Source organism: Polypterus senegalus, chromosome 3 (genome assembly GCF_016835505.1).
Source record: "Polypterus senegalus isolate Bchr_013 chromosome 3, ASM1683550v1, whole genome shotgun sequence".
Lineage (NCBI taxonomy): Eukaryota > Metazoa > Chordata > Cladistia > Polypteriformes > Polypteridae > Polypterus > Polypterus senegalus.
This window is the reverse complement of record NC_053156.1, coordinates 83,376,743-83,402,315: the sequence shown is the minus strand read 5'-3', so window position 1 is coordinate 83,402,315 and position 25,573 is coordinate 83,376,743. Positions and strand designations below refer to the sequence as shown.

The 25,573-nt window shown below is 37.6% G+C and overlaps 1 protein-coding gene across 2 annotated transcripts in view; it reads left to right on the top strand.

Moving 5' to 3' along the window:
- si:dkeyp-110a12.4 (pancreatic secretory granule membrane major glycoprotein GP2) overlaps positions 1-20,858 on the top strand; it is a 59,605-nt gene extending 38,747 nt beyond the window's left edge. The window contains exons 6-9 of one of the 2 annotated variants that reach the window (XM_039747525.1): positions 1,354-1,448; positions 4,267-4,435; positions 9,098-9,206; positions 20,500-20,858. In XM_039747525.1, the coding sequence (XP_039603459.1) occupies positions 1,354-1,448; positions 4,267-4,435; positions 9,098-9,206; positions 20,500-20,582 (456 nt within the window). In that variant the 3' untranslated portion in view covers positions 20,583-20,858. Of the gene's footprint in view, positions 1-1,353; positions 1,449-4,266; positions 4,436-9,097; positions 9,207-15,454; positions 16,238-20,499 lie in introns of those variants that run through there. The other variant, XM_039747524.1, reaches the window with a different exon arrangement.
- Positions 20,859-25,573: the final 4,715 nt, after the last annotated feature.

Genomic DNA, 25,573 nt, shown 5'->3' with positions numbered 1-25,573 from the left:
GTCTATGCTATTGTTTTAGAAGTGTGGAATGATTTCCAGTTCAGAAGTCGCTTCCACTTATATTTTTCAGTTTTTGCTAAACCAGCCATTATTGCTGTTGTTATATATTATTTGACACACATACTTTAAACTTAAATCAATAGGAAAACTCTTTCAAGAAAATCCCGGTGTTTTTGTGATGTCACACATATAAATGACCGTAATCTTCTCACCTGAGAATATGGTAATATAATAATAAGGAGAAGAGATGGTGCTGCCCTTCCCAACCTGAACCCTATACATGAAGCATGCCCATGAAACAGCAAAAGGTCAGCAAAGAAAGGTCTTCTTTTTATAGAACTCAGTCAGATTAGAAAATCACACTGTTTTAGATGGTTGAAAGAAAGGTGAAAGGAGAAATACTGCCAGAATGGAACATGTTGGATGCCATACTCATTTTTAAAGTACTGTGGATGATATTTAACATCTTATTAAAAAATATTAACATTGTCTAACTGGACAATTCAGTCATCAGTCAGCTGTTCATTGTATATTTTAATTACTCCTCAGCAAAATGCCTTGGAGGTGGCATTCTGCAAAAGCAGTCTGTAACAGCGTGGTCAGACTGATCAGAGAAAACAAAGAATAGAGATTAATTTTATAAACTACTGAATTTACATATAGTTTCAATCAATGCATACATTTTACTCTAGTAGGTTCATTGATTTACGCCCGAATGATTTATATAAAATAAAAGTCTTTTATGTTATATTCTGGTTCTTCTTATACTTTACTCTTTCTGTGCATATAATGACTGCCCATTCTCATTTATAGGACATCTGCTGATTTCTTAGTCATCTTTTAGTCATCCTTCAGTACATTTTGTATATTACATCAACCTGTCTTCTGATATATTCTTTATTTACTTGACCATCTCAGTATTTTTCCTAAACCAATTCTTATATTTCAGTTTACATTGTGTTGTTCACTTGACCTTTATCTGGTTTCCTGGTGTGTCTGAAACGGTTTCTGTCATTTATTAAGCCTTTATGCTATTTCTTTAAGGTGAATACCATGTTACCCTAAAATTATTCTTCCACAGTACGTCTTTCACATTTGTAGACAGTCAGTTAGTCAGGGTAAGAACATGTGAGAAATGTGACAAGACAAGAGAAGTGTGCTCATTTTTCAGTAATAGTGTGTATATTAAACAATGCTAATGAAAACAATTCCTTATGAACTTTGGATAGAAATACAATAGAAACATGTTATTATAAATTATTTAAACTGTATTCAACATCATGAACCTCTTACTACTTCCACTTCTCTTGTGATGCTTGTTAATTTTCCTTTTTCTTTTTGTTTTCAATCTAGGTGCCAGCTCACTTAATAGTACGCCTTGATAGTTGCTGGGCCACGCCAACTCAAGATCCATACAGTCAGAATCGATATAACTTCATCAAAGACAAGTATGTACTCCGATGCAATGCACAAAATTAAAAATATGAGATAAAACATCTGAAAATACAAAGAATATATGAATGTATTAAATATTGGGCATATTGCCTGAAATATGAGGGAACATCAGTTATGGCACTACAGCCATGTGGCATGATTTCCCGAGGGTGATCCAGCTCATTGCTGACGATTCGAGCAGCTAAATCAGGCCAAGGGGACAACCACATTACAGATAGATGGTCATTTTGAGGTGGAGGGACTAGACCTGTGTCTGCCTGGGGGTTTGCCAACCAGGATCCTGAGTTGTTTTGTTGTGTGCTGAGTGCGGCAACATGCTACACCAGTGCATGCTCCCCAACCTGACCTAATTAATTATGTACAGCTTTAATATGTAGAATATGATGGAAATGTAGGGGAAGTTAAAAGCCAACTAACTATTTACTTATTTGTTAATCAAAAAGGCATGACAGAGCAAAATAGCGGTGTTTCAGATTTCAGTATTACACTAGGGATGAATCCATATGGTACACAAATATTCACTTTATCTAGAAAGCCAGACTTTAGTGTGCAATTTAGTGGGGTATCTATTTTAAAATATAATAATTTGGGAAAATATACTGTATACAATAGGGTATTTAATGTAATGCATCGGTTGGTCATATCTTGGTATGTAACACAAACAAAGCTGTTGTTAAGTGCTCATTAAATATATGTAAGTATGTGAAAAATAGATTTGATTCTGTGTCATCATTGATGCTTCGTAAATCATACTATGTTTGATCAAAACCTTTGTTCAGATTTTGATTCACAGCACCAACTGTCTTATAGATGGACCAGAAGTTTCCCACATTGTAAAGTGTTACATTGATTTATAACTGTTTTACAGAAGATAATAAAATGGATTTTTCATCCATGTTGAAATAATGACAACTTTTGCTGTTCTTTAAAGATGCTGAGTCAGCATGGTCATGCAGTAGTTAAACTCACAACTCCAGAGACCCAGAACTGAAGTCCAGGCCACCAGGGATAGATTAAGACGAAATTGGGCCTGATGCTGCAGCGCAAAAAGGCCTATTTTTTCTCGGCATTGGTGCATGTGCATTCGACACTCACCATACATGCGCATTCAGACCAACCAAGGAGCCTTAATTTCTTGTGATGCATCCAGCCAGCCTTTATTGAACATGAATAATAATAACGACATAGTATTGTAACAACTCGAGATTAACATCAAACTATGTAACATCAACATTCAATAGCATTTGTATGGAAAGTGCACTTAATGCAGAAAACCTAACAATGAAATACACAAAATTTCGCAATTCTCTTACGAAACAGAGTAAGAAAAAATTAATTTGCAGAGACTTTGGGTCAAAGTGAATCAGTTCAGGCTCTTGAGGGTATAAATTTGTCCACGATTTAAATTTCATAATAGACCAGAATCCTGTCGAGGACTTTAAAAATTCTAAATATCCATGCCGGGCCCATGGGCAAGCTTTTAGTTTTACCTTTACAGATAACCATTTAAATAGCCATTGATTTTTACTGTACAACTAACTTTCAAGGTGAAAAATTTACTATGTGGCACTTTCCGAACAATAATAAAGTTGCAAGAATCCACAAGATATTGCAAAAAACGCAGCTAAATTACTAAGTAAACTGTTTAATGTAAAATTGATAGCATTACCTTGAAATCCTCGGTTAACAATAAACGCAACAATGTTAGTTACGTCACAGCGCAAAGAACAATAGTAACTGTATAATAAGTAACGCAGTGTCTAGGCATCCGAAAGTCGGACTCCAAATTTCCTTCTAAGAATTATTTTGAGGTTAATATAGCAAAGGAAAACTGTTTAGCTTCTGCTAAATACTCGTCTGTTTTTATCTGGGCCTATTTCAGGAATGGGCCTAATGCTGCAGCATCAATAGCACCCACCTTAATCCAGTGGGGGGCAGTACGGATTTTGGAGCCACCATGAATAGCACAGAGCTTAAACTCAAAAAGGGGAAACAAGACAATGGCTCATCATTGTGGGCTGTGGTGGTCCTACCTCTTTTACTTGCTCTTACCCTCTTCATTTAAGTGACTACAGTGTAATGATTGGTAACACCTGGGCAACAAATAATAATCAGAGGCCATGCCTTCTCAGGCTGTGACGTCAGCAGCTGTGCATGCAAAACAAAGAGCAAAGTTAACAGTAGTAGAACCCCTAAATACATCTTCTTTGTCACCAGTACTAAGCATTTGGTTCTCTGCAGGTAAAATTAGCAATTCCAAATGACTGGTACATTTGTATTGTTGATGTAAAACTTTATTAAATTTTATGTAATTTTAGGTTCAGTGATCGACTCTGTAATCATTAATCTAAATATCATTTCTGTTCATTTTTTTGATGAATTACAAAGACCTGATCAAATTCTCTGCCATAGATGCTGTATCTTCTTCTTTTTCTTTTATTGGCTGCTGCCGTTAGGGGTTGCCATAGCGGATCATCTTCTTTTATATCTTTCTGTCCTCTGCATCTTGTTCTGTTACACCCATCACCTGCATGTCTTCTATCACCACATCCATAAACCTTCTCTTAGGCCTACCTCTTTTCCTCTTACCTGGCAGCACCATCCTTAACATCCTTCTCCAAATATACTCAGCATCTCTCCTCTGCACATGTCCAAACCAACGCTATCTCGCCTCTTTGTCTCCTAACCGTCCAACTTGAGCTGACCCTCTAATGTACTCATTTCTAATCCTGTCCATATCTTGGGAAAAATACTGTAGGTTTTGAACTGTGCGTAATAATTCTACAATACGCTCTCTACTTTTATTCACAGCTGCCCTGAAGTATCAAAAACACAACTTTTACATGTCTTACAAAATGGTGAAAGCCCAGAGGCAAAGTTCCAGATACAGATGTTTAAATTTGTTGGAAACACTTACAAAGACGTATTTCTGCACTGCAGTGTCCAAATATGCCACAACACAGTGGAAGTCTGCCGCCCGGTAAGTGCTGTCTCATAAATTCTCTTCACTTTTATAAAAGAACCCGTAACCTAAGGATCTGCGCTGGTATCTGGAAGGTTGCCAGTTTGAAACCCCATTACTGCCAAAAGAGATCCTACTCTGCTGGATCCTTGAGCAAGGCCCTTAATCTGCAATTGCTCCACGGATGCTGTACAATAGCAGACCCTACGCTCTGACCCCAAGGGGTATGGGAAAACTAACAAATTCCCAATACAAGAAATTGTATAATGCGAAATAAAGAACAAACCTCTTCACTCTGTTAAGTGAACTTTTAAAGCCAGGGACTAGAGACTTCTCCTGAACTCCTGCTGTGGGTGAAGATGTCTGCTTAGATAAGGAGCACCGAGGCAAGCGTTGTTTTTTCAAATAAATTAATCCTGTGTGTTTTAACTTTGATTAATACTTTTTTAACCTTCAAAAAAGACATTGTTTGCTATCCTGAATAATTTATTTATTTATTTGGAAAATCACTGCACTGTTTGAACACTTTGTTTGGAATAACAAAAGCACTAGCACTTTTTGTACTTTACCCTTGACAGTTTGTGTCCTTATTGTGCAGCTCACTCAGTTATGCTATCAGTGGTTCCAGGTTCAAGAATGATATGGGCAGCTGCAGCCAACCCTGACCATCACCAAGTAGAAGAAATTGTGAGACTGACCAATGAAATTGTGCAGAGGTTGCCAGTTATCATGACAGTATATACTTGAGGCGAATAATTTATAGAATACTAGTGACAATGAACTGAAATGATCTTTTTTTTAAATTTTATTGATTTTACTGAAATCACACATCACTCCATACAAATAGATCAATTTTACAAAAATAGGATTGAAAACAAATCAACCCCCACCCCTGTGGAATGACCATTTTAAACTCAGGACCAGAACATTGCAGGATACAGAGATAATGATTTCTTTAAGGCTATGTCATATTACGTGACCTTTCCAGTGATTTTCAGTTGTAGCCTTCATTTACATAATCTTTGTGAGTCTTTGGTAGTTGGTGGAATGCTCCCATGGCGTCGGTCGCATGTGACATGCCTAGTTCAACTAATCCACAACTTGCTCCAACAAAATCAAACCTGTTGGATAAAAAGAATAGGAAAAAAGCATTGAGATTGTGAATGAACACACTGTACCTGTTAACCCTTCGTACAGCAATGGCACCTTCAAGTAGCACACTATTAGCTGTCACAAAAAGGGGCAAGCACAACTGTGTTAGAAGGTCAGCATGCAATGTGTACATGTGACCAGTGCTGATAACTGACAGGGTCCGACAATGAGATCAGCAACTGTAGTGGGCAAATTTGACATTAGTGTGCATTACACAATGTGACGTCATCTTAAGGGACATTGATGATGTAATCAGTTTAAAATAAAGAATACAGGGGAAGGCAATGGAAAGTTCAAAGGGATCCAAAAGATGTTGTTATGCTTCCAGACAATAAAATAATATAAAGTAAACGCACACCTTAATATACATAAGAAACAGGTTATTACGGTCATGGTGTGAAAAGTTCTTTTTTTTTTAGAAAATATATTTTAATAAGTTGCACAAAGTTCATTATTCTTTTTATCAAACACATGGTGGGTGCAGCCACATGCTATCAGCACATGCTCCTAGCCTATTATTAATATGGAGTAGTTTTTATTTACTGCATACAATTCTTATTGTTTCTATTAGTTTATTATAAACAATCCTAGCTGTATAGGATGATGAAATAAACCAATTTTTATTTTAACATCAATTATGTACTGTTGATAATCTTTTATATAAACTGCTCAAAAAATTAAAGGAGCACTTTGAAAACACAACAGATCTCAATGGGGAAAAAATCATGCTGGATATCTATACCGATATGGACTGGGTAATGTGTTAGAAATGACAGGATGCCACATTGTGTGATGGAAATGATAATTATCAAACTTCAGAGGTCTGAATTCAAAGACACCCTGAAAATCAAAGTGAAAAAAAACGGCAGGCTAGTCCATTTTGCCGAAATTTCATTGCAGCAACTCAAAATCGTACTCAGTAGTTTGTATGGCCCCCACATGCTTGTATGCATGCCTGACAAGATTGGAGCATTGTAGATGATGGATGGTGTCCTGGGGGATCTACTCCCAGATTTGGACCAGGGCATTACTGAGCTCCTGGACAGTCTGAGGCGTCAGATGGACCGAAACATAATGTCCCAGAGGTGTTCTATTGGATTAAGGTCAGGTAAGCATGGGGGCCAGTCAATGGTATCAATTCCTTCATCCTACAGGAACTGCCTGCATACTCTCACCACATGAGGCTGGGCATTGTCATGCACCAGGAGGAACCCAGGACCCAGTGCACCATCATAGGGTCTGACAATGGATCCAAGGATTTCATTCCGATACCTAATGGCAGTCAAGGTGTCGTTGTCTAGCCTCCATGGATATGCCTCCCAAGACCATCACTGACCCACCACCAAACCGGTCATGCTGAACGATGTTACAGGCAACATAATGTTCTCCACGGCTTCTCCAAACCCTTTCATGTCTGTCATGGGCTCAGGGTGGATCTGCTCTCATCTGTGAAAAGCACAGGGCACCAGTGGTGGATCTGCCAATTCTGGTAATCTATGGCAAATGCCAATCAAGCTCCACGGTGCCGGGCAGTGAGCACAGGGCCCACTAGAGGATGTTGGGCCCTCAGGCCATCCTCATGAAGTCTGTTTCTGATTGTTTGATTGTTTAGAGACATTCACACCAGTGGCCTGCTGAAGGCCATTTTGTAGGGCTCTGGCAATGCTCATCCTGTTCCTCCAGTCCTGCTGATGGGTTAAGGACCTTCTACTGCCCTGTCCAGCTCTCCTAGAGTAACTGCCTTTCTCCTGGAATCTCCTCCATGCCCTTGAGACTGTGCTGGGAGACACAGCAAACCTTCTGGCAATGGCACGTATTGATGTGCCATCCTGGAGATGTTGGACTACCTGTGCAACCTCTGTAGGGTCCAGGTATCGTCTCATGCTACCAGTAATGACACTGACCGTAGCCAAATGCAAAACTAGTGAAAAAACAGTCAGAAAAGATGAAGAGGAAAAAATGTCAGTGGCCTCCACCTGTTAAACCATTCCTGTTTTGGGGGTCATCTCATTGTTGCCCCACTAGTGCATCTGTTGTTAATGTCATTAACACCACAGCAGCTGAAACTGATTAACAACCCCCTCTGCTACTTAACTGACCAGATCAATAGCCCAGTAGTTTCATTGACTTGATGCTATACTCTGATTAAAAAGTGGTCCTTTAATTTTTTTTGAACAGTATATATTGTTGCATAGAAAATAAAACTAAAATCAAGATACACAACAAAAAAGAATGTATGCTGACATCTGCACTATCTTGCAACTGCCACACACCAACACAATACTGGTACTTGTTGACTATTTAATGTAAAACATCATCACAGTTTTCTTCATTTTTTTTTTTTCACAACAAATATTTTGGAAAGGTTGGGTTTTTCTGATTGATCCATTAATGAAAATAGCTTCCTCAAGAATGTCTTGTCAGTCATTGAGTAAATCAGGCACATACATAGTGATTACAGTCACAGTCAGTGATTACTGTTGCTGTATCAAAGAACAGTTGTTGTCTAAATAGTTTGTGTGGAGTTTGCATGTTCTCTCCATGTTTCCACGGGCTCTTCTGGGCTTCCTCCCAATTCCTAAATATGTACCAGTTAGGTTGATGATAAACTGTATGTGGAGTTGGTGTGACTAAGTGTAGGTGTTTGTTTGCCTTCTGCAATGGATTGGCATCCCATCCTGGGTTAGTTTCTGTTTTGCACCCAGCACTGCTAGGAAAGGTTCCCAAAAAAACAGAACTTGCGGAAGGACGCCGAGGAAGACAGGAGCGCAATTACTCAATGTTAGTTTATTAAAGAATTAATCAACAGGTGAGTAGTATGGAGCTTTCTGCTTGCAAGTCAGAAAAAGTCTTAACTTATAGTTTTTTACTTCTCTGTGCCCTTTTTTAAAATTCTTTTACACTTGTAAAGTGTTTCCTCTTTTTGCAAGCTTTTTTGTATGTCATCACATTTTTATTTTTATTCTTAGGCATAGAACATTCTTTTGCTAACGGTTGCTTTTAGGAAATTACAAAACATTCTTGTGTTAACACTTGTTGTCACTCTGCTTTAAATATCCTTGCTTAAACACACTTATATTAGTCAATTGCTTATATCAGTATATCAATATCAGTACATTAGTAATATATACTGTATATATTGTAGCATTGTATTGTATATTGTAGCTTCCACAAACTGCATAGGTCAAATCAGAGAATGGTTGGGTAAATGTATATATAAGACATGTCTCATTTGTGTTTACATTTTATCCAATTGCCTTGAATTACACTTTCAGCCTTGTTCAGCTTGCCAAGTTTTTTTCTACTTAAGACACTGTCAAATAATCTTTGGATAATTTCAATTTTTCCTTTATTTTTTTATAATATAATAAAAGCATTTTTTTTTTTAAATAACCTATAGTGCTTTTTATTCTGCTGTTTGGCTGCTATAAAATAAAATGGAGAAATAGTTCTTCTATCTTGTTAATCCCTTCAGCATTCTTTTGTGTATGGAATTTCTAAGAGCTTTGCTCACATCTCTTCTAACAGAACTGCTCAGAGGAATGGAAACCTAGAACAAGGAGGGACATTACTCAGTCTCATACTGTCTCATATGGACCAATCAGAAGAGCCACTAGTGAAGAAAAAGCTGATCAAAGTAAGTTTGCATTTTTCATACATCTGCAGTGGACAAATTCAAAGTAAAGTTAAAACTGTGCAGTAGAAATGACAACAGGGATTTCACATAGCTTGACCCTTTATACTCATGTGAAGTATGCTTTCTTCTATAGAGCTGTGCAGACTATGTGTACGGCTTATTTTAAAAACTGTTTCCACACTTTAACAAAACATATGCTGGAGTGAATATCACACTGTGCAGAAGCTGTACTCTTGCCAGCACCTTATGAAATAGCATGGCTTGGTGTGGTTGTTACTTTAGATAGATGGATGCACTTTATTTGACCCAAAGGGGAAATTAGAACTTTACAGAAGATCGAGTGAGAGAAAAAGAAATATACAATAACCTTAAAAGAATGGTTCCAAGTTAAAGTAGGTGAAGTAAATGATAGTGAGGATATAAGTAGATATAAAATTGATCATTAGACAACATATTCACGGTTATTTTTATATTTAGAAGTGATCAAAGATATAGGAATTAGCTATTGTTAGTCTTGTATTTATTCAGCAGGCCATTACAGACAAACATCCTTCTGTAAAAACTCTGCAGTGCAAGCTGCGCCCGACTCCTGTAAATTGGAACTTGCTGCTGGAGGTGATGTTTATGAACACCATGTTGCAGCTGGTATGAACAATAAAAATGAGCAGCTTTGTGCATTGATGATTGATTGTTGGCTATCAGTTATGACGGCACTTGGGCAGAGTGGGGAGTAAAGGCACTCAGAGCTGGCCTGCATGGCTAAGAGTGGGGCAACAAGTTGTATGAGCTATGAGAACGTAGTGTTCAGATAACCTGAAATACTAATCAAACTATAAAAGTGTGTATAATAGCACAGTGCACGCATAATATTTAAACAAAAAAATGAAAGTGTCTTAGAGTTAATGTTGTCAAAAGCAACCTATGGTTCACCTTAGATTAGATTAGATGAAATAAGATAAAATAAACTTGAATGTGCAGGAAAAATATAAAAAACAAAGATAAAGATTCACAGGACAGATAATGCTGACAATCAATACATAAATTGTTTCATGGTGCAAAGAGAATTGTCTACATCTTAACATCAGAAAAACCAAGGAATTGGTAATTAAGTTTCACTGCACGAAAGAGCTGTGGTCTCAGAACAAGGAGAATTATATAAGAAACGATGGAGCAGAAAGGATTAAGCGGTTATTTTTCCTTAGGAGATCACATTCCTTTAACGTGGGAAGTGACATTCTTCACATCTTCTATAACTCTGTGATGGCCAGTATGATTTTCTGTGCTGTAGTGTGCTGGGCTGGTAACATCACTTCAAGAGAAGCCCACCGAATCAACAAACTACTGTAATTAAAAGGGCAGGCTCAGTTATAGGACCCACTGGAGACACCCTGGAGGTCGTAGTGAAAGAGAGAATTAAAACAAAATTGAGTGCCATTATGAACAATCCTGCATATCCTCTCTCTGATGGACTAACACTGAGGACTTTCAGCTAATGAATCATTGAGTAGAAGTGTCAAGAAACACTACTGGGGCTCCTTTATACCAACAGCAATATGTCTGCATAATGTCTCACTCGGACTGTGCCCGCCAAGTCAGAACATTTTTTTTTTTGAATTTTCTTGCTTTATAGTCATCCTTTGTGTATATTTATTTATGTATTTACTTATGTATTTACCCATTTATTATTTATTTATTTGAAGAACTTCTGTAAAGAGCCAAATTTCACCCTGGGGACAAAGATCGATCTATCTATCTATCTATCTATCTGTCCATCCATCCATCCATCATCCTACTTTTTTTAACAACAGCTTCTAATGAGTCCAGCGTTTACTCCATGATGGAGGAGGCTTTCCTGATAAATTTGCTCAGGCAATGTGCTTCTTTTGTGCTCAGGTTGCTTCCCCTGGAGACTGCAGCATAGATCACCACACTGGCTACAAGGGACATTTCCAGCAGCTTGCTGCACACTTCAAAACACTCCTCAGTCATTACAGTCTGTTTTGGCCCTTCCTGTACAGAACCACTGTGTTGATAGACCAGTCCAGTTTGTTGTTTATGTGAACTCTCCAGTACTTTTATGCCCTCCCCTGAATGGTGGCTGGTCTCCAGAAGAGGCTTCTTGGCACACTGGAAGTCCACCTCCAACTCTTTTGTCTTGCTGATGTTGAGTTGTTGTCCCAGCACCACAAGATGAAGTCGTCCACGACGTTCCTGTACTCTAACTCACCTTCATTATTAATGCAGCCTATGATGAACGAGTCATCTGAACATTTCTGTAGATTACAAGTGCTGGAACTCTGTTGTGTAGAGGGAGAGCAGGAAGGTAGACAGGGCAGTTCCCAGTGATGCTCCAGTTTGGCATGAAATTTAAAAATTGTCTTAAATGTATCGGGGTCAGAGATTGCCAATTCCTGTGGTACACACCTTCATGATATTCAGTACCCAAAGGAGACAAAGAAAAGTTTGTTGTATGCAGGTAACAACTTATCTTTTGATACATATTCACTCAAAAAATAAAATACTTGCTTTTGGTTGATGTAATATAAAGATGCATGGCTTGCTCCATTTAACATCAAAACTACTCTTTAAAATGTGTGAAGTCCTGAAATAACACCGTCCTCTTATATTGTAATTCACATTCACAAACGGCAAATGGTATACAGATGTCTTAACAAAACATAATGCAAATTAAACATCTTAAATGATTTTGCACATTTTGTTAGTCTAAAAAACAGAATGATTCTGTTACAATAGGATTACACACACAATACTTATTTGTGATAATATTGACAGCAATCATTCTTTAAGGAATTCCCATCTTATAGGGTTGAAGAGGCTTTTTAATCCGGAAAATGTCACACATGGTGACAAATTCGAAGAGGAAGCAACTACACAAAGCTTGATCCAAAGATAGTCTTAATGGTGGATGAGCACATGATGGTAATGCTGTAATTGACTCTGCATTTTACAAAGGTCGAAAAGGGCTACAGCCCTGTATGTCTGTAGTTCCAAAGATCCTGATGTGTAGCTATCAAAAACTGTGGAGTCAGACTGTACAGTTGTCTACCCATGTTAAAAGAATCACAAAATTGAATTATAATAGTCACAGTGGTCAAATTTACAATACCTTTTTGACATTTTTAAGCAGGCTGAAATCTGTGCAAACAGAGCAGACTAGACCAGTTAGCCATTATAGCTTATGTCTAAGGGGATGCTGGTGAGAACAAACCTTTTATTTCTACCACCCAAACCCAAAACACAAGTACAGTGCTGAGCATGGGGAAGGGGCTCTTGCCAAAATGAAAGATCTCATGGGGCCGTGGTCAAAGTCCTCCTGTAATAAGGGAAGGGAATTACAACATATGGTGTAAAATGTCTTCCCAAGAAGGTACAATTGGAGGAGCTGCCTGCTGGGGATAGAGAGATAAACTGAAGTGGGTAATTTAGAGAAACAGCGTTTCATTTTTCTATTCTGTTTAGCGGTAGCATGTTGTGCTGTGTTGCCCATAATGGATGCAATGAGAAATCAGGAAAAGATGACATTTTTTATTGGCTAACTGTACAGATTACAATATGAAGGCTTTCAAGGAAGCTCAGGTCCCTTCTTGAGGTAACTTGTAATACAGAAACTTGAGTTCCCTGTGTTTTTATATAGACAACAGGACTGAGACATCATAAATTAATAGACTTCTTCAGGCTAAGATTAATTTAGCAGGAGAGGAGAACAAGGTAGGCAAGATCTTTTAATAAGAAAACTGCCCAACAAAGTCTTTTGAAGTTTTTGATGAGTTTTCTGTACAATGTGGATCTGTAGTCAGACTGTCTGGGTCAGTCAGAGAGATGTAAACAATCCTCATATCTGCCCATAAAACTCTTGTCCCTGTTTATTAAACCATGTAGTAATGTGTTAAATATTAGCATCAGTTTAACTTACCTTGCCTTTCTGTCTTGCTTTGTCTTGAAGATGCTAAGCACTACACAACAAAAAATGCATATACAAAATCTAGAATCTTTAAATTGGAGTTGTTTAGCTTTTATTTAGCAAAAATATCTGCCAATGGGGTGAGCAAAATTTACTCGAAAAAAGTCATAAATACAATTTTTTTGATAAATCAATAATTCTTACAATTAGGAAAACAAGATATTATGCCATGATATGAATACTTTTTCCCAGCTTAGATTTCATTGGTTGCAGTGTGTGTGACAATGTCCAATTCTTCTGAAGTGAGCTCCCATAGGAACATCTCTATTGCCATGCATAATGTGGAACCTGTGTAAATTCAGACTTTGGTGGAGTGTTTGTCCAGTTTCTACCACACAAAGTGCAGTGTCAGGACATTTCAGATACAGAATTAGGAAGACCGCATTAGATGATCTGCAGGGAAACAATCCGTTTATGCAATGCTCTTGTCGACAATCTATTATAAATACACATGTTTGTTTGTGTTTTAGATTCCTTGAAAAGAGGTTACTGCCTGACAACTTTCTATCATTATTTTGCATTGTAAAAAAGTGTATATGAAAGTAATTGATATTTATTTTATTAGAAAATCTAAATCTAGAATACAGTGCATTCCTGAGTTGCTTAGCTTTCTACCTGAGGCTCTACAAGACACACTTCTCTCAACATTAACTCACATCAGGGTGTTCTGAAGAGAAAGTGAAATGTGTCATCAATAAGTGTCACATATCATTAAGGTATGCATGTTAGGTTAATTGTGCTGTGCGACTGGCTGACACACAATACAGGGTTGGTTTTGGCTGCTGCAACTGGATGAAGCAGGTTTGGAAATGGATGAACTGAAAAATGATATCTCTGAGGAAGTACCTAAAAGATATTTATATGCCAGTTATGAAAATATGAAGTAACCAAACAGCTTTGCTGCTTGGATGCCCACCTTCTGCCTTTTCCTATAACCAACCGCACCAGGTAATCTCCCAGCAATGAGTGTTTAAGAACAACTGCTATGATGTTTAAAGAAGCTTACCAGGTGATGAGTGATTCTTATGGTAATACAATCAAAAAAGACTAAAAATAGAATTGAAAAAAGAAGCAAGCCATTTCTAAGGGTTGTGAGTTGGAATTTAATCCAGAGGGTTTATGCATAATTGCGGTCGGACAAGAATTACATCAAACATGATTCACTAAAATTCTATTATTTTACAAAGCGTCAAAACACTAAGATGAAAACCATGTCGAGTTCAAAATGAAATACTGAAATCATGAGTAACTGACCACACTTGTTCACTAATCAAATCTCTGTCTCTGACAAAAGGGTTCCTGTATTGCACTGTAATTTGTAGTGAGTCTTCGTTAAATGAGTCTGGGAGGAGATCTGTAGTAGTCAGGCAGGATCCTCCACCAACCCATTATCTGCCTGTAACTTCTAAAATGGTTATGTGACCACTTAGAATTTAAACAACAACAAAGATAAATCTTCAAACAAAGAAACAACATTTAAACTCATGTATTAAAAACAAAGCTTGAAAGTTAAGCTGTCAAAATATAAAAATGTCACGTACCAAAAAAAAATTTCCCACAGCACAAAAAAGTTCTAACCTGCTTAAAGAGTTAAGTGAAATAGTTTAGAGATAAAAAACAAAGGTATGTGATGAATTTTACGGTGCAAACCTATTAACATAAGCACAAAGAAACAACCACAAAAAAGACACCAGATAAAGGACAAAAATAACCAAAAGCATTTGAAATATTCTAAATCTCCACCAATTTTCAGTATCAGCACAAGGCTGCGACTAAGTCTAGTTGGGATGTCAGTCAATTACAGGGATACTCACACAAGTTCACAATCGCACCAGTTCATCTGACATGCATGTCATTGAATACATGCGGCAAACCAAAAAGGCCATCAGAGAATAAGCCGTATTATTCTTCTGTCCCAGTTGGGATGAAGGCTGTCAGGTGTTCTGCCTGGGTTAAATCTCCATTCATGTTTTCTTTCCATTATGGCCTCCTAGCCAGGCAAGACGTTATCCTCCATCCTGGCCAGGATGCCTGTGTTTCCTCCATGGCGCTTACAGTATAAAGAATTTCACTATTAGGGTAAAATAAATTATTATTTAATATGGAATTTTAATTATGATATTGTTTGGACTATAATTTAAAAAATGTTCCCAATTGTACAATTAAAAATACTCACTTCCTCAGTGATACTTACCTCTTTCTGGTGCTCCACCGTCCATGTGTTCTGCTACAGCTTTGTATCTCACCTTGCTCTACTCTGTTGCAGATACTGAGCTGCTACCTCTCGTGGAGTGCTTCGTCCTCGGATCCCTGTTTTTGATTGTCATGCTTGTTACGGGAGTGTTTGGAAGACTCTGGCTCCGTTCAAGAGGACACTACCCGGCAATGCAGGCTCAGCTGACTTTATCAAATATTCACCACCTTTCTGAAGTTGCCTCATGAAATTGTTGAAACAAAATCAATTTGGTGTGTGCTTTAGTCATAACACCTCCACCAAACAAAAGTGAAGACTACAAGAGCAAATCTACCCCTACCGATCAAATTCTTCAAAATTACCAAAATTAAGATAAATGGTATGTAATTTAAAGGATTATTAATGTCATTCTACACCCACTTATAAGGGACAACTGTTGGCAGGTTAACCACTGTGTATTTTTTGTATAAACCCTTGCCCATGGCCCAGCATCTTTCATCTGTTTTTCTGGAGCATGGAAATAATCAGTTTGAACAAATTATTATTTTAAAAAATTGTTTAGCCATCATGAGTATTTTGAGAATTTTGATAAAAAGACATAAAGAGCATTTTATGGAATCATAATGACACTATGCAGTGCAAAGTCATATGGGAAAAAAGAAAGAATATGGTCGCAAATGTTAATTTATAAAAAAAATGTACATATCCAAGTTTCTTCTTTTAAGCATAAAATGTTAATTCTTTCACCGCTCTCTTACAGAACTATACCATGTTGGATGTCTGAAGTAAAGTTAGATAAATCAACAGTTTAATGTGATGAAGGAAAAATAAACAGTGATTTTCTAATATACAGTATGTAGATTTGTTTCAAGATCATTTATTCTGAATATATCTGACATACTTTGTTTTACCCATCTTTCATAACAGATGTACCACTGTAGTAAATGTATGGATAAATTGGCCTGTGATGGCATATTGTAAAAGAGGTGGAACAAAAAATTAAACTCAACTGCCTGAAATGATGAAAAAGATAGATGGACAGATAGATAGACAGACAGACTTTGTCCCCAGAAGGAAATTTGACTTTTTACAGAAGCCCTTTATATAAATGCATAATAAATAGGTAAATAAATAAACACACACACACACATTGGTCTAAATACACACCACAATGACTATAAAGGAAGCAAATTCAAAAGAAAGAACAGTTCTGACTTTGCTGTTCAGTCCCAGTGAGACATTATGCAGACATATTGCTGTTAGTATAAAGGAGTCCCAGTAGTGTTTCTTGACACACTTATGCTAAATGATCTGCTGGCCAAAGGTCCTCAGTGTTAAGTATATCAGAGAGACGATGGGCAGTATTGTTCACAATGGCATTCAGTTTTAATTCTCTCCAGGGGGTCCAAAGTACAACCCATAACTGAGCCTGTCCTTTTAATTAGTTTGTTAATTTGGTAGGCCTCTCTTGAGATGACGTTATCTGCCCAGCACACCACTGATTAGAAAATCATCCTGGCCATCACAGAATTACAGAAGATGTGAAGGATGTCACTTCCCACATTAAAGGAACGTAGTCTCCTCAGCAAAAAGAGCCAGCCCTGCCCTTTCTTGTATAGTTCCTCTGTGTTCTGAGACCAGTCCAACCCGTCATTAATGTGAGGCTTTGAATACTGACCGGACATAGAGGCTGTTTGGTGCAGTGAAAGTCAATAAGCAGTTCCTTGGATTTGCTGATGTTAAGATATAGACATTTCTCTTTGGACCAAAAAACTATTTATTTATTCACTCCTTGATAGGCTGTATTATATGTCCTGTGAGTTTTTATCCTTATTTTTCTGTTTCTGCTGCTATATCCATTTGAATTTCCCCATGGTGTTAATTAAATTTAACTGATCTAATCTAATCTAAACCATATGTAGTTTTTGACAGCATTAACCATAAGACACTTTCATTTTTTTAGTTTAAATATTATATGTGCACTGTGCACAGATAAACACTTTTATAGTTTGATTAGTATTTCAGGTTATCTGAACACTACGTTCTCATAGCTCATACAACTTGTTGCCCCACTCTTAGCCATGCAGGCCAGCTCTGAGTGCCTTTACTCCCCACTCTGCCCAAGTGCCGTCATAACTGATAGCCAACAATCAATCATCAATGCACAAAGCTGCTCATTTTTATTGTTCATACCAGCTGCAACATGGTGTTCATAAACATCACCTCCAGCAGCAAGTTCCAATTTACTAGAGTCGGGCGCAGCTTGCACTGCAGAGTTTTTACAGAAGGAAGATTGCCTGTAATAGCCTGCTGAATGAATACAAGACCAACAATAGCTAATCCCTATATCTTTGATCACTTCTAAATATAAAAATAACCATGAACATGTTTTCTAATGATCAATTTTATATCTACTTATATGTTTGCTATCATTTACTTCACATACTTTAACTTTGGCACCATTTTTTTTAAGACTGTTTTTTTGTGTTTTCTTTCTTTCTTTTGAGCTTCTGTGAAGTTCTAATTTCCCCTTGGGGACAAATAAAGTCCATCCATCCATCCATCCATTCAAAGTAACAACTGCACCAAGCCATGCTATTTTATATGCTGTTGGCAACAGGACAGCTTCTGCGCAATGTGATATTCTCCCCAGCATATGTTTTCTTAAGTGTGGAAACAGCATTTCATATAACACTGCACAACAGAGTTTTTGCTTCTTGAACACTGTTGGGTGTTTTTTTATAGATTTTTGGGTGCTGATCACGAATATCACATCAAAATTTACCCATCACGTACCGTTTCAGTTTTGTCATGATTTTTTCTTATATTTGTATTCAAACATTTCCACTCCCGTAAGTGACTTATCAACAATGGTTTGTACAGTCTGGGCACGTCCAGGCATGGAATCACGACAGGTTGGAAGCTGTTCTGTGGAAGTTGACATCCTGGGCAGGTCTGAATGAGATTGACGCTGTCTCAGCATGCTATAAAGGTGGCTTGCATACACTGATCCTGCTCATTTGGTTTATATAGATAGTCAGTGTGTATGTATAGTATCAGTATAGTAAAGTATAGTATCTGTAGCAATATAACAGTGAGTAAGCTTGATGCTATAGACGTTTTGATGTCAGGCGTTATGTCTCGTCAATGTAACAGCCGCGATACATTCTGCTATATCTGTGGCCAATATACACTTGCGCTTCACAGACATTGGATGACTTCTGTTGTGAATTAAGCTTATCATCTGTATTTCGGCTGCAAAATTGGTGATCAAGACAAGGAATGGGCGCCTCGCATTTGCTGTGTGACATGTGCTGTCAGTCTGAGAGCCTGGCTCAGAGGTACCTGAAAGAAGATGCCGTTTGCTGTTCCGATGATATGGCAAGAACAGACAGACCATTTGACGGACTGTTACTTCTGTTTGACTAATGTGTATGGTTTCTCTGCCAAAAACAAGAAGTCAATTGAATATCCTAATCTGTCTTCAGCAATGAGACTCGTGCCACATGACAACAGTCTTCCAATTCCGAAACCACCAGAGGATTGGACCTTAGATGAACCAGATGAAGAAACTGCAATGCAGGGTACTGACAGTGACATTGACCCGGATTGTAAACTGTGCTCATCAGGCGATGCACATCTGATAACACAGTCCGAATTGAACGATTTGGTCAGAGATTTGGGTCTGACAAAAGCAAAAGTCGAGCTGCTGGGTTCAAGACTGCAGGAATAGTGTTTGCTGTCACCAGGTACACATATTTCTGTGTTTCGAGGCCGACATCATGATATAACCAAATTTTTTGCACAAGTCAACAGTCTCTGTTTCTGTTGTGACATTGAAGGATTGTTCTCGGCCTTGGGTTGTGATCACAACCCGGAAGAGTGGTGTCTCTTCATTGATTTGTCAATGTTAAGCCTGAAAGCTGTTCTGTTACACAATGGCAACGTTTATCCTTCAATACCTGTTGGCTATGCAGCACACATGAAAGAAACATATGAGAATATGGAACTGTTGCTGAAGCACATCCAGTATAGCAAAGTACAACTGGAATATCTGTGGAGATCTTAAAGTCGTTGCTCTGCTACTAGGACTGCAGCTCGGCTATACAAAGTACTGTTGTTTCATCTGTGAATGGGACAGCCGCGTCAAAGAGTCGCACTATTCTCAACATAACTAGCCACACTGTAAAAAGTTAGTTCCAAGACAGAAAAATGTGGCACATGAATCGCTTGTTGACACGGCAAAGATATTTTTGCCTCCTCTTCACATAAAACTGGGACTCATAAAGAATTTCGTGAAAGCACTGAACAAGGAAGGTGAAGGTTTTTGTTATTTAAGACAGATGTTCCCAAGAATAACTGACGCCAAGATCAAAGAGGGCATTTTTGTTGGCCCCCAGATCAGACATGTTATGAGTGGCAAGCAGTTTGAAGATCTGTTAGTTGGGCTGGAAAAAACATTTCCTGAAAAGCCTTAATAAAACATTTTTGAGAATTTTCTGGGCAATTATAGAGCCCCAAACTACATTCAGCTGATAGACAAACTTCTCAAAGCATACAAGACAATAAAGTGCAACATGTCACTCAAGATTAATTTCCTCCACTCACACTTGGACTTCTTACCTACAAATCTCAGTGCTGTCAATGACGAACACAGTGAAAGGTTTCTCCAGGACATTACTACGATGGAGAAACGACACCAGGGTAACTGGAATCCATCAATGCTTGCTGACTACTGTCGGATACTGCAATGTGATGCACCAGACATTGAATACAAAAGAAAATCAAGAGTGAAACACTTTTAATTCTGTTGAATTTAATAGCTTTTCAAAAAATTGTTGTGCAGTGTATCTGTATTAAGAGTTTGCACAGCTCTATAGATGAAGGCATACTTCACATTAGTATGAAAGATGAAATGATAAAAGAAATCAAGTTTATAATTGTCAGTATGATAATGAAAGGAAATGTGTCAGTGGCTGGTAGTTAAACTGTGAGTAAACCTCACTTCTGGAGAACTGGTTAACTGATGGAGCCATTGTAGTTCACTGGTGTCAGTCACTAAGCAGTACATGTGATGGAATTTAGTTTGAGTTCTAAACTTTGCATATTATTTACAGGTGTGCAATGTACAATAGAGGCATCTACAATACTTATGCTGGGATGGCATATCTTTCAGGACAGGCTCCTGCTGAGGCCTTGACGCTGCCAAGATAGACTATAGCTTCCTGTGACCCTGTAATGGAGAAAGCAGATTTACAAGGACGTATCTAATGTGTAAATCAAGTCTTCCAAAATTCAATATAAATGTTAGTAACAAAGACACATAATTGTAGTTCATGCAGGGTATATAATGACATTGTTCACAACCTGGTGCTCTGTTTTTTCTCCCACAGAGCAAAGACATGAAGGTAAGTTGGGCTGGTGATAGTAAGCTGGCCCTAGTGTGTGTTTGTTGTGTGTCTGCGTGTGTGGGTTCTCTCTGTGCTGTACTGGCTCCCTGTCCAGGGATTGTTCCTGGCTTGTACCCTATTTCTGCTGGCATAGGCTCCAGATTAAGATATATTGATTAATTGCTGCCAGTTAAAGGGATTTAATATGAGAGCAGACATGAAACAATTGGGAGTTGTGTTTCTTATTTTCTCTTAAAAAGCTATTTCTGTTTTTGACCATTAACTCAATATATAATTCTTCTACTCTTATAAAATGCATTTACACATAAGGGCCTAAGACACAATACACTAAATACAAACACAGTATGAACAAAACACGTAACATATTATCTTAAACACAATTTTAAAAAACATAAAAATAGAAACATAATATTGACCTCTATGCCAGTATAGCAATGACAACTTCAAATGAATAGAATATGCCTGAAACAACTGCCATCTACTGCTGATGGAAAACCAATGGCTGCAAATTCTGAATGCAAAGTGCTTGGAGACAGACTAGCTGTATTGGAAGAAGGATACAGAAGGAATAATATCAGAATCAAAGGTCTCCCTGAAAACCATGAAAGTTCAAACCCAGTGAAATTCATAGCTGAATTATTCTCTAAAGTAATTGGAGAGGAATTCAAATCAGACACCGAGATATCAGCAGCTTACCGTACTGTATATGTGCATCGAATGCCTCAAAACCTAGAAGCCTCATTGTGCGTTTTGACAAATTACAATCTAACTTAAATGTTTTTTCTCAGACAGAAACAACAGATTTTATTTGAAAATAACTGCATTTGTATTTTCCCCAATTTCTCACCTTCAACAGCTGCTAAATGTGCCGAATTTTACACTTTAAACAGCACTTATGGAATTCCGAGATCAGATACAGCTTCTTGGATCCTGCTAATTTGAAAGTGGACATTCAAGGCAAAAAAGAGCTACAAAAATTGATCCAGACACTTTTTGAAATACAATTTCCGTCCACATCTCCTTAGTGTGCGTTCAGCCACCCCCTTCACAACGTGAGCGGCAGAGACGCAAAGTGACAAGCGTGAAGTGCGCCTCCATTAGGGGTGACTGAGTGAAGCGAGTAGGGGGTAAAGCCCACTAGTGTTTGTATATATATATTGTGGTCCCCGGCCGGGACGCCCAGGAGGACCAGAGGAGGGCTTGTGCCTCCTCCAGACCGCGAGGGGGCGTCTGTCCTGGTTATGTTGGGGGCCTCGGGTAAAGGGCTTGGAAGCCCAGCCCTGTAGGGACCCATGGCCACCGCCAGGCGGCGCCCCAGTGCCTGATTATCCCGGGAGCACGGCACTTCCTGGGGGGAAGACGACAGGGGACACCCGGACTGCTTCCGGGTGCGCAGCCGGCACTTCTGCCACACGGGGGTGTGTCCGCGGGAGATTGCCGGGAAGCAGCTGGAGCCCATCCGGGTTCCTATAAAAGGGGCCACCTCCCTCCAGTCATTGGCGGAAGTCGGGTGGCAGAGAGACGGAGCTGGAGAGAGGACTAGAGGCGGCCAGGAGAGAGAGAAAGAGGCATTGTAAGGCCTGGACATTGGGGGTTCGTGAGTGCACGATAAGACTTGTATATAATAATTGTAAATAAAGCGTGTGTGGTGGAACCAACGATGTCTGGCTGCCTGTGTCTGGGTTCAAGTTCACAATATATATATATATATATATATATATATATATATATATATACAGATATACATACACACATTACTCTCCCCCAAAGGAGACTGTTTAACATCGTACCCTTGGTTTACTGTATAACTATTTACTATAATATATTATCTTCTTATCCATAGCTACTGTTTAACATCATTCCCTGGGTTTACTCTTTTAGGACTGTTTAAGATTATATTTTATGTTTATAGTATTTGGACTGTACTGTCAATAGATACCTTTATTTTAATTCTTGTACACTGCTGCTGGGGGTCTTGCTTTGTTCTGGATATGCTCTGTCTCTAGGTATGTCAGAGGACTAGGACTTCGTGAAATTTGGTCTAGCCAATGGGTTAGCAAGATATTTCTAATCTATAGTTTTAATCCTTACAATTATAAGTGCCATTGTAACAATAGGCTTCTTGGCAATAACTCCTGGAAAAAATGGAAATTAAGGTCAAAGCTATCTTATGTAATAATGTACTATCTTAATTTAAGACTACAAAATGTCAATAGAAGTTCAGAAGCAATGTCTCAAACAGTTAACTTTGTAAGCTGGAATGTTAAAGGTCTCAATCAAGAATTAAAGAGAAAGTATTCTCTCACCTAACAGGTATAAACGCTAAAATGGTATATTTACATGAGACCCACTTATTAAGCAAGGAGCAGTTTCGGTTGCACAGAGATTGGACTGGCCAAATATTTTACTCCATCTATACAATGAAAAGTAGAGGTGTGGGAATTAATCCAAAACATATTTGCATCCATTCCTAATGTGAAGACTCCTAAAATTATAATGGCTGGAGACTTTCATTGTGTTTTTAATCCAGGGGCAATGACATATAACACTGTAAAAACAATTACACAGTTTGCAATTAATCACAACTGATCAGACCCCTGGAGATTTCTAAACCCCATTTCTAATTCCTTCTTCTCACCAATACATCACTGTTACTCAAGAATTGATTATTTCTTTATAGATAGCAATATTTTGCCCACGATTAAATCCTGCAAGTACAACGCTATTGATAACTCCGACCATACCCCTTTAATCATGGAGCTCAAATCATTATGCCCCATATACTCATCTCACAGCTGGTGTCTTAACCTACTGTTATTAGCAGACAAGAAATGTACTGAGTTTATATCCAAGTAAAATACAAATACATCCTCAGAGGCTTCAGATTATTTCATATCTCGCCAACTAAAATAAATCGATAAGCAAGAAGGCATCAGAGTTAATCAGTGAAATTACCAGAATAGATCAAGAAATGCCAGGTTTCCAAATGAGGCACTTTATAAGAAAAGACAGGCTTTGTATTCAGAACTCAACTTCTTGACAACAAAAGAAACATAACTCATTTTTAAATCACAACATTACTATGAAAACAGAGAGAAGGCTAATAAGATCTTAGCTCAACAAATCCATAAGCAGGAAGTCTGCAATGCAATACCAGTAATTACCAACACAGACAGAGGCAAAATCATTGACCATAAAAATATAATGTACACATTTACAGATTACTATACAGTACTATAAGGTTTAAAGAAGACAAGACACAACCTAATGCATTTTTGGATGCATTACAGGTATCACAGCTAGATACTCTCAATGCAGAGGAACTGGATAAACCTCTGGCACTCAGATTTACTAGATACTATTAGCTCACTTCAGAGTAGGAAAAAAGCAGGCCCTGATGGCTACCCTCCTGGATTTTATAAAAAAATTTCAATTAAGTTAGCTCCCCTTTTATTAGCAACATTTACAGAAGCCAGAGACAATAAAATTATATCTCAAACTTTTCGCCAAGCATTAATTACTGTCTTTCCTAAGAAAAATAAGGACGTATTACAATGTGTATCATACAGACCAATCTCACTTCTGAATAATGAAGCTAAGATAATCTACAAAGTTCTAGCTAGAAGGATTGAGAAAGTGCTTCCTTCGGTAATATCACAATACCAAACTTGATTTATTAAAGCCAGACACTTAGCTTCCAATCTTCAATGCCTATTTAATGTAATATATTCACCCACAAAGTCTAACACCCCAGAGATATTATCGTTGGATTCAGAAAAAGCATTTCATGTGGTTGAATGGGACTACCTTTTCACTACATTGGAGAAATTTGGGTTTGGTCTGAACATATCAGCATGGATCAAACTACTGTATACCAGTCCAGAAGCTGGACAACAACATTATTTCAGACTACTTCAAACTAGAACGTGGTACTAGACAAGGATGCCCCCGGTCACCATTGATATTTGCAATCACCATTGAGCCACTGGCAGTTCACTTTCAAAATGCTTATGAGATAAAGGGAATTATCAGAGAAGGTCTTGAGCAGAAAATATCACTATATGCAGATGATATATATATATATATATATATATACTGTATATCAGAATGCTAAAAGGCAATTTCAGAAACAAAAAAAGCAGAACACACAAAAATTGACCCAAAGTGGTTCTTTCAATATCAGAATATAAAAATATAGTCATGGACAAGACAACATGTATTAGGAACACTTAAGTGTGAAATTAAATATATAGAAACTAACTAGCAAAATACCCGCGCTTCGCAGCGGAGAAGTAGTGTGTTAAAGAAGTTATGAAAATGAAAAGCAAACATTTTAAAAATAACGTAAGATGATTGTTAATGTAATTGTTTTGTCATTGATATTGAGTGTTGTTGTCATATCTATCTATTTATATATATATATATATATATATATATATATATATATATATATATATATCTGTATATATATATTTATATATATCTGTATATATATATATATATCTGTATATATATATATATATATATATATATATATATATATATATATAGCAAAATACCTGCATTGGCAGCGAGAAGTAAAAAGAAAAGGAAACATTTTAATAATAACGTAACATGATTGACAATGTAATTGTTTTGTCATTGTCATGAGTGTTGCTGGCATATATATATATATATATATATATATATATATATATATATCTATACACATATATATACACAGTTATATATATATACATATACACACATACATATATATACATACTGTATATATACATAC